The following is a 12,828-nucleotide window of genomic DNA, read 5'->3' on the forward strand; positions in this document are numbered from 1 at the left end:
CCTGGTTCCCTGTAACTTTGATTCTCGCAGTGAGGGAACCGCCAGAAGGCCCTTGGAGCTGGACCTCAGTGTCCTGGTTGAACGATGGGGTGGAGACGGTCCTTCAGGTATACTGGACCAAGGCCGTTTAGGGCTTTAAAGGTCAGCACCAACACTTTGAAGTGTGCTCGGAAACGTACATATGTTCTTCTTTCCCTTTTATCTGTGGGTGGACCTACACTCATGGTTTCTAACATTAAGAAAGAGTTAACCGGGCAGTAAGGGGAACTGCTGTTACAGAGGAATAACAATAAGGTAATGAAAGTAATTTTTGCAGTATGCCCTGTGACGTTTTAGAACGGCATAGGCAATATCCCTCTAATGATGTTTAAAAAGGTCAGTGTAGATCCAGCCCAGCTCTTAGTACAATAAATGGCATTTAACGCAAATCAAAGAGAAACAAGGAAGTCAAAATAAGGCAAACCTTCTAGTTGTTTCTGGACTCTGCGGAGCTCCTTCAAAATAGAGCTGATTTCCTAGTAATAAAGAACGATATGTTTAGTAATTCAAACGCTCAAGGGACTGAGAACGCGTTTATTCTATCAGTGAAAGCAATTTCTGTTTAGCTCCAGATCTGTTCAACTCCCCATATTAAAACATAAACTGGGGCAAAGTTTCTAAAATTGCCTCTATTTTTTTCTGTTTAAAGGTTTTTAAAGTTACGTTTGGTTTTTGAAAGCTTCACCCCACCCGCCCTCTAGTAGTAGTAAAACTCAATATTTTGACCTTACAAATGTGCAAATATTGCTGCTGACATTTAAGCGCAGCCATGTACCAGTGCCCTTTAAAAAAAAAAAGAAGAAGTGTGAAAAAAGGAGACAAAATTAAGAACCAAAATCTGTAATGAGCCACGTTTCGAGATTTCCGCTTGAGATGCACATTTCATTGAACGTAACAGAAGAAGAGGCTGCCTAGTCCAACATCATATTTTCAGAGTGGCTGAAAAGATGCTTAGGGGAAGATCTTGAAAGTGACAGCACTTTCTCCAGTTGTGATTTCCAGTAACTGATAATCAGAGGCATAATCCTCTTATGAAGTCACTCAAGTTGGTGGCTATTACTACATCTAGTGGAAGCACTTTCCATAGTTTAACAATGTGCTCCATTAAGAAATTGCTTTCTTCTATCTGTCCTGATGGGATGCGGGTGGCGCTGTGGGTTAAACCACAGAGCCTAGGACTTGCCGATCAGAAGGTCAGCGGTTCGAATCCCCGCTACGGGGTGAGCTCCCGTTGCTCGGTCCCAGCTCCTGCCAACCTAGCAGCTCGAAAGCACCTCAAAGTTCAAGTAGATAAGTAGGTACCACTCCGGCAGGAAGGTAAACGGTGTTTCCGTGCGCTGCTCTGGTTCGCCAGAAGCAGCTTAGTCATGCTGGCACATGACCCGGAAGCTGTACGCCGGCTCCCTCAGCCAATAAAGCGAGATGAGCGCCGCAACCCCAGAGTCGGTCACGACTGGACCTAATGGTCAGGGGTCCCTTTACCTTTACCTTATCTGTCCTGAACTTTCCAACATTCAGATTCGTTTTGCTGGTTGTCCCTGAGTTCTTGCATAATTTTATGCACCTCTATCATGCCCCCCCCTTGCACTCATTCTAGTGCCCTGCATTCATCTCAACTGTGCCATCAATAAATAAAAGAAGGAAGGTAGGTTTGCGCATTTAAGTCTAAGGGTTGCAGATCGATAAAGACTTCTTGTAAAACTAAGCACACAGTTCAGGACAAACATTCCCCACCTTGTTTGAGGTCTTTAGAATTGGCACTTCATTTTCAGAGTTAATCTTGGCCTCCATCTCCTCCCATGTCCGCTCAGTATTCTGGAACAGAATTCTGACACACAACATAAGACAATATTTTGTCAAAAAAAGAAACATGCTCAGGAATAATTGTCTCCAATATAGTAATAAACTAGGGTGGAGAACCTGTGGCGCTTTTGGTCTCCACTCTCTCTCTTTTTTATTATGTATTTTATCTTCTTCTTTTGTATTTGCATGCTGTGAATCGCCCTGAGATCTTTGGGTGAAGGATGGTCTACACATTCAATAAATTAAAAATTAAATTTAATTAAATTCCCATCAGGCCCAAGCTGATGATGGGGGTGATGGAAGTTGTAGTCCAACAACAACTGGACAACCACAGATTCCCCCACCCCTGGCATATAGATTTCTACCTCCCACACCTGCCTGTCGATGCATTAAGATCATCCTTAGTTACGAGAAAGGAGAGTTACGAGAAAGAATGAAACATCAGGAAGAACTTTCTGGTGGTTAAGAGCTGTTCGCCAGTGGAATGGTCTCCCTCAGGAGGTTGTGGACTCTCCTTCCTTGGAAGTTTTTATCAGAGGTTGGATGGCCATCTGTCGTGTGTGATCTATTGAGAATCCTGCATTGCAGGGGGTTGGACTAGATGACTCTTGGGGTCCCTTCCAATTCTATAATTCTATGATTCTATCAAAGACCGTTCTCTGAGCTCCCCTGCATTCTGAAGTCAGGGGCAATGGGAGGGAGGCAGCAGTTCCAATTTAGGCTTCTAAATGAGCCCACAGAAACTGTATCATAAAGAGAGGGAGGGATTAACATGTATGACAACCTGCTACAGTGCACATTCAGAAGGCCTCATGGAGAATGTGCACATAATATTTCCACGAGGAAGAAGAAGAAGAATAAGAAGAGGAGGAGGAGGAGTTTGGATTTGATATCCCGCTTTATCACTACCCTAAGGAGTCTCAAAGGGGCTAACAACCTCCTTTCCCTTCCTCCCCCACAACAAACACTCTGTGAGGTGAGTGGGGCTGAGAGACTTCAGAGAAGTGTGACTGGCCCAAGGTCACCCAGCAGCTGCATGTGGAGGAACAGGGAAGCGAACCCGGTTCACCAGATTACGAGTCCACCACACGGCTCTCGAATTGTCCACATTTCCCAGTCAATATACAGTACATTATCTCCAACAGGCCTTGGGAAATGTGCAGATCTTGGCAGGAAAAAACCTCGCTATTTGAATCAGTCATCTCCTCCAGACCCAGGAGTCAGGGTTAGCGTGCAACAGGGTTCCTCCACAGCTTCACCACTGTGAAGTTTAGACTGAGGGCATCCACTCACTTCATTTTCTCTGCCAGGTTCTCTGTGTGTTCCCGAATGGTGTGGGATAACTGGGACACCGGATTCAGCATCAAGTTGTCAAAGATTACCTGAAACACAACACCACAAGCAGCAACATTTCGTTCAGCAGAAGCTGGTGCTTATCAGAAGTGATACTACAACAGGATTAGACCCCTGCTTTGGGAGGATATATTCATGGTGTTTTCCCAAAGGAAACAATGTTTTGTGTTACTGACAACAGGGAAGGGATCAGGTCTACTTGTAGAACTTCACTGGCAGATTATACCTGGTATGATAAGTGCCAATGGGCTGAATACAAATGGTTGCATGGGAAACTTAGTGTATACATTTAGAACTTCATAGGATCCTAGCCAATGTACTTTTTTCACACAAGCTGGTTTTAATCTGCTGAAGCTTCCTGAAGTCCTTCCATGATTTTAAAAACAATAAAAAAAATCACAAAAAAGGTTACTGCTCAATCAGCTAAACTGAAACAGGGATGGGAAACCTGTGGGCTGCTAGACTATGCTAGATTGCAACTACCATGATCCCTGACCACTGGATCATGTTGGCTGGGCTTGATGCTATACCTGAAGGAGCATCTCCACTCCAATCATTCAGCCCGGACACTGAGGTCCAGCACCGAGGGCCTTCTGGCGGATCCCTCACTGCGAGAAGTGAGGTTACAGGGAACCAGGCAGAGGGCCTTCTTGGTAGTGGTGCCAGCCCTGTGGAACGCCCTCCCATCAGATGTCAAAGAAATAAACAACTATTTGACTTTTAGAAGACATCTGAAGGCAGCCCTGTTTAGGGAAGTTTTTAATGGCTGATATTTTAATGTATTTTGTTGGAAGTCGCTGGGGAAACCCAGCCAGATGGGCGGGGTATATAAACAATAAATTATTATTATTATTATTATTATTATTATTATTATTATTATTATTATCCAGGATCTAGAAAGTCACAGATTCTCCATTCGTGAATTAAAACAAGCTCCTGATAAATGAGGCACAATTCATTTATTTTTGAAGAGCTATCATTTTTAATACCAATGTGCTGCTCCCAAGTGACTGTCTACAACAGCAGTTGGAAACCTCTAGGTCCATGGGCCTGATTAGAATGCAATACCTTCCCATTTGCCTGAGCCATGCCCACATTCCCTACATGCCCTGGGGATCAGCTGATCAGCTTACCTAGAGCTGTGCTCTATGCAACGTCAGGTGACTGACAGGTGGGCGGCCCTGTTAAGTGTCAGCTTTGTCAACCAGGTGTTAAACTATCTGCTGTGTGGCTTGTGAGCACACTTGACAAGAACTTACCTCTTCCCTGTTTCTCATCATCCTTGTTTTCCTTGTGAGATCCTCTTCTCGGCTGTCATTCATATTTTGGTCAAAATCGTGGAATCCCGTTGAGCCAGGAGGCACCTTCTGGTAGTTCAGGCTTGCTTCTGGTATGTGCTGCACCAGCTTTGAAATACATAACGAACGATGAGAGAATTTATTGTATATCGCCATTTGGGACAGAGGAATAAAAGTGTAGGGTAAAGCACATAGATCAGTGATGTCCAAACTTTTTTCAAAGAGGGCCAGGTTTGATGAAGTGAAGGGCCATGAGGGCAACCAAAGTTGTCGACCTTTTTTTAGGATTGAAAAGATTGAAGTTGTTGACCTTTTTTAGGATTCTTTTACCCCTGGAAATAAACTGCCGCAGGGGATGGATTAAGCCCCCGAAACAGGCTCTGGGAATACGCCCTGCTTCATCTAGGCCGAACTACATGTTACATGTGTCCCAGGGACATGCCTCTAGATCTTTCCCTCTTTAATGCGTACGAGTACCCTCCATGTGACCCGATGACATCGCACAGCCTGTTTTCCTGCCCCAGTTCGACAACACCAGCTACAACCGCAAGAAAAACTCATAACGTGATGGTGTCCCATCACAGGTTGAGTAGGGAAGAACAGATTATCGATGCAGCGACACTTTCAACAGCATTCCTGTGTCATGCGTCTTTTCAGCCTTAGCCATTCCAAAATCTTGTGGCCTTTCCCCAACGGACCCCATTAGGTTTAGTCAAAATTTCACAGGGAAACTGTCAAAATAGCACAAGGCATTCTGCACACCTTTTTCTATTCAGCTCACTGCTCAGTTAACCCGTTTTCCAGGCAGTTCTTACGTTTGTTTGCATCTCTCCAGGGATGTAAGGAAAAAATGTGTTCGGTTCGCAATTTAACATGGAGCTACCCAACTCGCCCTTTCCACGCAAATACACAAAACGTGACAACCAGCCGTTCACCGAATTTTGCGGTGCAGCTCTCCCACCAGCAAAAAATGCTTTAGTAAAGAAGTGTAAATTGGGGAAAGCGAGGAGACAAAACGGTTCTATCAGTGCACAAGAAAGATCAAATTGGGGGAGGGGGAAGAGTGCTTGCAAACAAGAAAGGTGTATATTAGGCAAAATTGCATAGGAAAAATGTGTACATGAGGTGAAAGGGACACAAAAAATGCCTACAAAATTTCATGTGGTCTTTTTTTTAAAAAAAAATGTAAACTGATGTGAAAATGGGGATAAATGAATTGACAAATGAGAAACAGAGGAAAACCAAAACAAACAGATCTGCACATCCCTACATCGCAGCTGAACTGGGCGAAGCCAGCCATTGGCAGGCAAGCATGCTCCCAGTCTGCACATACTTGCTGTCACACATTAATAGCGCATATCAGCTTAGGTTACCATGCGCATAAACCCAAGTAACATACAACCCTTACCATTTTTCAAAAAATGCCCTTTGCACTTTCACTGCATTGCAGGGGGTTGAACTGGACAGCCTTTGGGGCCCCTCCCAACTATACAAAGGAACATGCAGAAGAGGGAAGGGGACTGCACCCAGGAACCACGGGCTCTGCCTCCAAATCTCTGCGAGTTTGGTGGGAGGTCTGAACGAGAGGCCTACGTGGGTGCAGTGCTAGGTTCCTCAAAGCAGTTTGGGATCCGAACTGTGCAAGGTTGCAAGCCATGTGGAGGAAACAAATGTGCATACAAACAGCCGGCTCTACTGTTAGGTAGAGCTGCCTCAAGTGGCAGATGCTGGGGCCGGTGTGTGTGTGAAAGACACAGCTCTGTGACCACACAGTCTGCCCTAATCTGGCCTGTAGAGCTTAGGTGCTGCGATGGACACTGTCTGGTCCCCAGCGCTGAAGTACCGTATTGGCCCGAATATAAGCCGCACTTTTTTTTTTCCAAATTCCAATCGTGAAAAGTTAAAGTACGGCTTATATTTGCAACCTTACGCCACCGGCAAAGCGGTGCAGCTCTCTTCCACTCCCCCCAGGAAGCAACCCAGGAGTGTGGGGCAACAGCGTCTAGCCCGCCTACTGCTCCCAAGCCGCCAAATTGTAAAGGTGTGGCTTATTTGCAGGTACGGCTTATATTTGGGCCAATATGGTAGTACAGTTCAGCTGTCAGTCCAGGCAGCTTCTCTATATGGAAATTATCCTTTGTTTCATGCAGTGAAATGGCTTGAAGTAGCCCTGGGTATACAGTTATATGCATGCAGACTTTCAGTTCGGAACTTCCACCAAACAAGCAGAAATTGGGGCAGGGGGTGGCACGTTTTCTTTGGGAATGGGGCTATCAAGTTCACTTCCACAAACCAGCGTTCTGAAAAGCCCAAAAATCAAAGGACCAAGATGTCACAGGCCTGGCATAGGTGAACAGAACTCTAAGTGCATACATGCCATGTAGATGTTGTGTCAAACATACTCTGGTCACAGGTGGGGAAAGTTGGGGCAGGAGCGAGGAGGAATAATTGGCTCCCGACTGCATCTTTTCCTAATTGAACTTCATCTTTAATAAACGTATAACATAACCAGATCAAAGAAATGCAATTAATGCAATGCTAGAAAATGCAGGGAAGGAAAACAAAGGCAGAGAACGGTGATGCCATAAAGATTAGCCAAATAATAATAGTTTTTTTAATTTAAAATAAACCTACATCCCTAGCTTAAAACATATTAATTTAAATGAGGGGTTTTTTTAAAAAAGCAACTTTAAGAGCGCTTTAAAAAGTAGAAATAAGTGGGATGGAAAATGCACCTGAGATGGAATTGCTGCCCGCAAAGATGAATGAGCAATCTGCATTTAAAAAAAAGAAAAGAAAAAGAAGAGATAGAAAGAGAGAGATCAATGTTGATCATAAGAGCAACAGAATCTGCACACACATATACAGAGAGGGTGAGCCAAAAGGCAAAAGTACAGAATAATGTAACTGAGAAAGCAAAAGGCAAATCAAAGAAGCGGCAATGTTATCACAGAAAGTTCAAACATAGCATTCAAGCATGCAAAACTGCCTCCTATTGAGTTAGGATCCATGTTGTCCAGAATTGTCTGTTCCGATTGGTTCCTGAACTGATGGCGGTTCCTTCCCAGCCCTGGTACCCAAGATCCTTTTAACAGGAAATGACACTATGGTGAATCAAGATTTGTTTCATGCAGTGAAATGGCTTGAAGTATACTAACCAAGGTATTCTCCAGAAAAAAAATAACCACCATGAATGTATGTAGATTAAGGTATCCTTCTGAAAAATTACAGAAAATAGAAAATTGTGCAAGATATGGCTTTAAGATGGCAGAGACTCTTGGTTGCTTTTAAAGAGCTGCGTTTAGACACCAAAACTAGACCAGAGCATACAGAGAGGCACTCAGCAGATATCCCAAAGGAACACAGAAAAGCACTTGCTAAAATCTTACACTGAGCATCTTTTAAGGACACTGTAGGGTGATCTTTGGACTTGGGTGGGTGGTTCAATGCTGCAGGCTGCTGAACAGCAACTAGCGTTAAGGGAGGGAGGAACAAATCTCCCCAACTCCCCAAGAGCCAGTGTGGTGTAGTGGTTAAGAGCGGTGGACTCGTAATCTGGTGAACCAGGTTCGATTCCCCGCTCCTCCACATGCAGCTGCTGGGTGACCTTGGGCTAGTCACACTTCTCTGAAGTCTCTCAGCCCCACTCACCTCACAGAGTGTTTGTTGTGGGTGAGGAAGGGAAAGGAGAATGTTAGCTGCTTTGAGACTCCTTCGGGTAGTGATAAAGCAGGATATCAAATCCAAATCCAAGTAGACTGCCAGCATCAACCATGACCTCTTGTCTCCGGGTTGGTGATGGGAAGGAGGATGGGCGGGGTTGGTGATGGGCGGGGGGTATCCCCCTTTCAGGTCCCAGGGAGAAATCCAAACCCACTTTGTGCCAGTTTGGGGAGGCTGGATTGCACAGAGGCACTCCGCTGGCATAAAATTCCCCATTATGCCCACCAAATGTGCGGGGGGGGGGGGCAATGCTGTTGGCAGGTTCCCTGCTGCTGGGGGCAGCCAGCCAAAAGCCCTAACATGGGGGTGGAGAGTGGCTGAGCTGGCCCCACCCACCATCACAGGACGGCATTGGGTTCAATCCAGACCCAATTGCTGCACCTTCTCCATTAGTTGGGGTTAGGATTGCACCTATAGCTCAAACAAACAAACAAACAAACAAACCGTTCAGGTTGGGGTTATCATATTTTAATGGCGTTTTCCTTTTAACTTTAACACCTTAGTTCTCCAGCCTTTCCAGCAGGTATCCTTATTTATAGACACAAGATCAATCCCCATAGTTTACAGATCACCTAAGCATCTAAGCCAAGCTTGCTTGTATGAGAGTAGGAGCTACTGGGTTTCTGTTCCACCTACAAATCGTTGTGATTTCAACCAGATTTTAAAGGTGGGGAAGTACAGCAGGTCTACAAAGCACCACACAAACACACACGAAGACTTCTCTATACTAATCTATTTCTATTAATATTTTACTTACAGGCAATAAAAAGTCCATGTGGAACTGAGAGATAAGAGGGAGAATGGTTATTTGGCAGCTTCAAACGACAAGATCTGCAAGTAAGTAATTTAATAACCCAACGTTACCCATTCTCTGTTGGGAAAATACCGCCCTCCCAGCTGAGTGCCCCGGGCTCTGCCTTACTAAATCATAATATACAACCACCAGAAGAACATAACAACAGAACTAAGGCCTTTCCAGTGGTTTACATTAGGGGTTTTAAGTCCAGTGTGAGGAGGCCAAGACACTACGTACACATGTATGATTATATTTCTACCCTAAGGTCATTGAGCGGGCTTCATGGCTGAGTGGAGATTCGAACTCTCGTCTCCTGGGTCCTAGCCCAATCCTCTAACCACTACACTGTGCCAGCTGTATTATTAATTAACTAAACTTTTCCTGTCTTTGCTTTTAGAGGTGCTGAATTGGATTTGTTGGCAGTACCCTTGAATAGCTATTTTTGCTAAAAGAGGAATTGCTCTTCTCAAAACTGCCTTGGCAGAACAGGCTTCTCCTGCTCAGGAACTGCAGGGGGCAACCACTGGATGGAGGTCTCAAACTAGAGAGATGCAGGGCCGTGCAAGCGAAAGAGATTTCAGTTGCAAAGCAATCACGTTTAATACCTCCCAGTTAACCATGTCCTCTGGGCAGTCCAGAAATTGCATTTCATTGAATTTAAATACAATCACGAAAACAATCAATACAAAAGCAGCACCTACATAAAATGAGCAAAAACCAGCGAACAAAGCAGCATAAGATCAATGCAACAACACTAACAACCGACCAGGGGGGAAACAAAGTAGTTGCAAGAACTAAAAACATGAAATGGTCTCCCTGCTATCACTGAAAATTCCCAATGCAAACTCCAGGCCAACCTCTCTGGGGAGAGCATTCCAGGAACAGGGCACCACCACTGAGAAGGCCCTATCCCTAGTATCCATCCAGCTCACTTCACTAGGTGGGGGAACCTGGAAAAAGGGTCTCCAGTGAGGCTCTTATAGTCCGAGCAGGTATGTACAGGGGAGGTGATCCTTCTGGTATCCTGACCTCAAGCCATTTAGGGCTTTAGACATTAATCCCTGTACTCTGAATTGGTTAGAAGCCATTGAAGGTGATGAAACATTGATGTAATGCCCTGATCTCGCCCCAGTCCCCATTAACCACAGTTGAATGGTCCAAGAGTTTTAGTACTTTTCTTTTCAAGAACAGTATTCTGTTACCCCTTCCCTCCCTGTCTCCTCTCTCACCTCCTCCTGTGTTGAATTTCTAGTCATAAGCTCCTGGAGGAAGGGACCGATTCGCTCGAACTCTGTAAAGCGCCATGCACGATAATGGCACTATGACAGAGAGTCCAACCAGAAAGAAGTAGCTCTTACTCCCTCCTTAACTGAAAAGATACATGTTGCAGCTTTACATATGAATGTGCATGCAAAATGAATGATCGTGGAGTATAAAACTTGGATGTAATGTAGAAAAGCTAGCTGGTTACTGAATCTTAGGGAGAAAGGGTGTGTGTTTGTGGGGAGTGCACCATGTCGTATAAAAATTGTTAGGTACTGAAGTTCTCACCCTGGGCCAGCAGGGGGATACTGTATGCAAATAAGGGATCAAAAGTGACGTTCAGTGATTGGATAGTTTTAGAAAATTGTTACAGTTACGTTGTACTGGAGCTCTATATAAGCAGGCTGCCTGAACCCTTCAGTTCAGTTCTGTTCTGGCCTGTGAATAAACAAGAGCTGTTTGAAGAATCGCTGTGTCGTCTGATATGTTCACCCACAACTTAACAAAAATCCCAAAACGAAGGCTTGACTTTCAGTGGGGAGAGCTGACCTTGAATACAGCAGATTTCCAATATCCAGCTCCAGAATTCTTTGTGAAAGGGAAACTGATTGCAAAACATAGGGAGGAACAAGATGTAACATCACGGCATTGTGCATGTTCCTACCCCAATCTAACAGCAACCAATAACCAACCACAAGGCATGGGAGCAGAGAAACACAGGGTGTGATGAAGACAGGTCACACATTTCAGGAACCAAGCGTCACTCGGAGAAGAGGAGGAACTGGGCAGGGAACTGCCGTTACCACCACCCCATGCCTGGCATCCCATAGCAGTCCCTCTTCCTGGTCCCCATTATTGGAAGCTGCTGAGAGGGTTGCAGAAATATGGCAGGAGTCTCTGTAATGAAACATTTTGGGGAGAACTGGTTCCCCTGCTCCCAAGAAGGAGAGGAAATCAAGGGGAAGGTAAATAGGCCTTAGCAGGTACAGAATTTCTGAAACAGGGATGGGGTGGACTGGGAGCCTCTGGCTCAGCTTTTCCCAAACTTGGGTCTCTAGCTGTTGTTGGACTACAACTCCCATCATCCCTAGCTAGCAAGACCAGTGGTCAGGGATGATGGGAATTGTAGTCCATAACCAGCTGGAGACCCACCTTTGGGAAACGCTGCTCTGACCTAATGAAGCTTCCTCTAACCTCTGTATTTTGGTTGCATTCGCTACCGCATAGGTCTTAAGCCGCCATCTTACCTCTTCCCTTGCTGATATGGTAGAGGCAGGGGTGTTAGGCACAGAACTGTGGGAGGTGCTTGGCCCCGTCCCCGATGAGCTCTGGGAATCTCCATCTCCAGCAACGTCATGAATCTCTCGAGCAAGGATCGCTACGTCCTTCACCAAGGTCTGGCTCAATCTGGAGGAACAGCATGGAGAACTTAAGGACCTGAGGAACGTTCAGCTACAAAGCCATCATGCTCAGCCCTTGTCTACATCTTATCTAGACAGGAGATATACAGTGGTACCTCGGGTTACATACGCTTCAGGTTACAGACTCTGCTAACCCAGAAATAATGCTTCAGGTTAAGAACTTTGCTTCAGGATGAGAACAGAAATCGTGCTCCGGTGGTGTGGCAGCAGCGGGAGGCCCCATTAGCTAAAGTGGTGCTTCAGGTTAAGAACAGTTTCAGGTTAAGTACGGACCTCCGGAACGAATTAAGTACTTAACTCGAGGTACCACAGTACTCAAGAAAAAACTGAAACTATAATTCTCTCACTCTCTCTCTCACACACACAAAGGGAAAGATCCTTGCCCTTGAAAAATGCACAACCCAATTTTGTTTTGCAGTTACACTTATTAAATTATGAAATTGCAGAACGTCTATTTTGCTACCTCAGGACAATGCATTAAAATCTGGTTCTTGCATTATCTCATCTGTTGTCTTTTTGTGGGGGATTTTAATTGATCATCGTTTGTTTCTAACCAAATGATTTATTAATCAATGACATGTAAATAAACTGGAATTTTCCAACACCTTTCTGCGATACTAAATGAAGCGTGAGTTAAGTCACAACTTGATCAAAACTGTCACTTATCATTACATGGAAATGTCAACTGTTAACATTTTCTTTTTAAAATGCCTGATTGGTGCAACAAAGCAGAATAAAGATAATCTCAGAAACTAAGGAAGTGTGCTCTGAATGTTCAGCTTTGCTGATGAAAACTCCTGAAAATTTATCAGCTAAAACTTTAGTTGATTAATTTACCAGCTAAAGGGATTGAAGGTTGCAGTCCTGTTTTCTATGCAGTGAATAAGATTCCGTAGAAACATGCAAGGTTATAGAAATACGGTACCTTTCAGCTGTTTCCTTGGAAACAAAAAGGCACAAGTGAGCTAAAATGGAGTAATATTCAGAACTGCATGACTAATTGAGTGGCAAGGTTTGTCTGGGGCCGAAGCAGTTTCTTCTGATGCCTCAATTACGTGATTAAGCCCAGTGTAAACAAGGGGGACTAATTTCCCTTTGAACCCTCACTTGCTATTCTAGACTGTGCCTCCCT

At 44.7% G+C, this 12,828-nt stretch overlaps 1 protein-coding gene across 9 annotated transcripts in view; it reads right to left on the reverse strand.

The window, feature by feature from the left end:
• Positions 1-12,828, reverse strand: part of CEP170B (centrosomal protein 170B) — an 85,509-nt gene that overhangs the window by 6,697 nt on the left and 65,984 nt on the right. For 5 of the 9 annotated variants that reach the window (XM_083609887.1, XM_083609883.1, XM_083609884.1 and 2 more), the window contains exons 14-18: positions 11,523-11,682; positions 4,455-4,601; positions 3,136-3,224; positions 1,774-1,867; positions 464-515 (exon numbers count right to left, since the gene is read on the reverse strand). In XM_083609887.1, coding sequence (XP_083466013.1) covers positions 464-515; positions 1,774-1,867; positions 3,136-3,224; positions 4,455-4,601; positions 11,523-11,682 — 542 coding nt within the window. Of the gene's footprint in view, positions 1-463; positions 516-1,773; positions 1,868-3,135; positions 3,225-4,454; positions 4,602-7,228; positions 7,268-11,522; positions 11,683-12,828 lie in introns of all 9 variants that reach the window. The other 4 variants (XM_083609886.1, XM_083609880.1, XM_083609881.1 and 1 more) reach the window with 1 other exon arrangement.

Source organism: Podarcis filfolensis, assembly GCF_964270895.1.
Source record: "Podarcis filfolensis genome assembly, chromosome: 1".
In the NCBI taxonomy this organism is placed as follows: Eukaryota; Metazoa; Chordata; class Lepidosauria; order Squamata; family Lacertidae; genus Podarcis; species Podarcis filfolensis.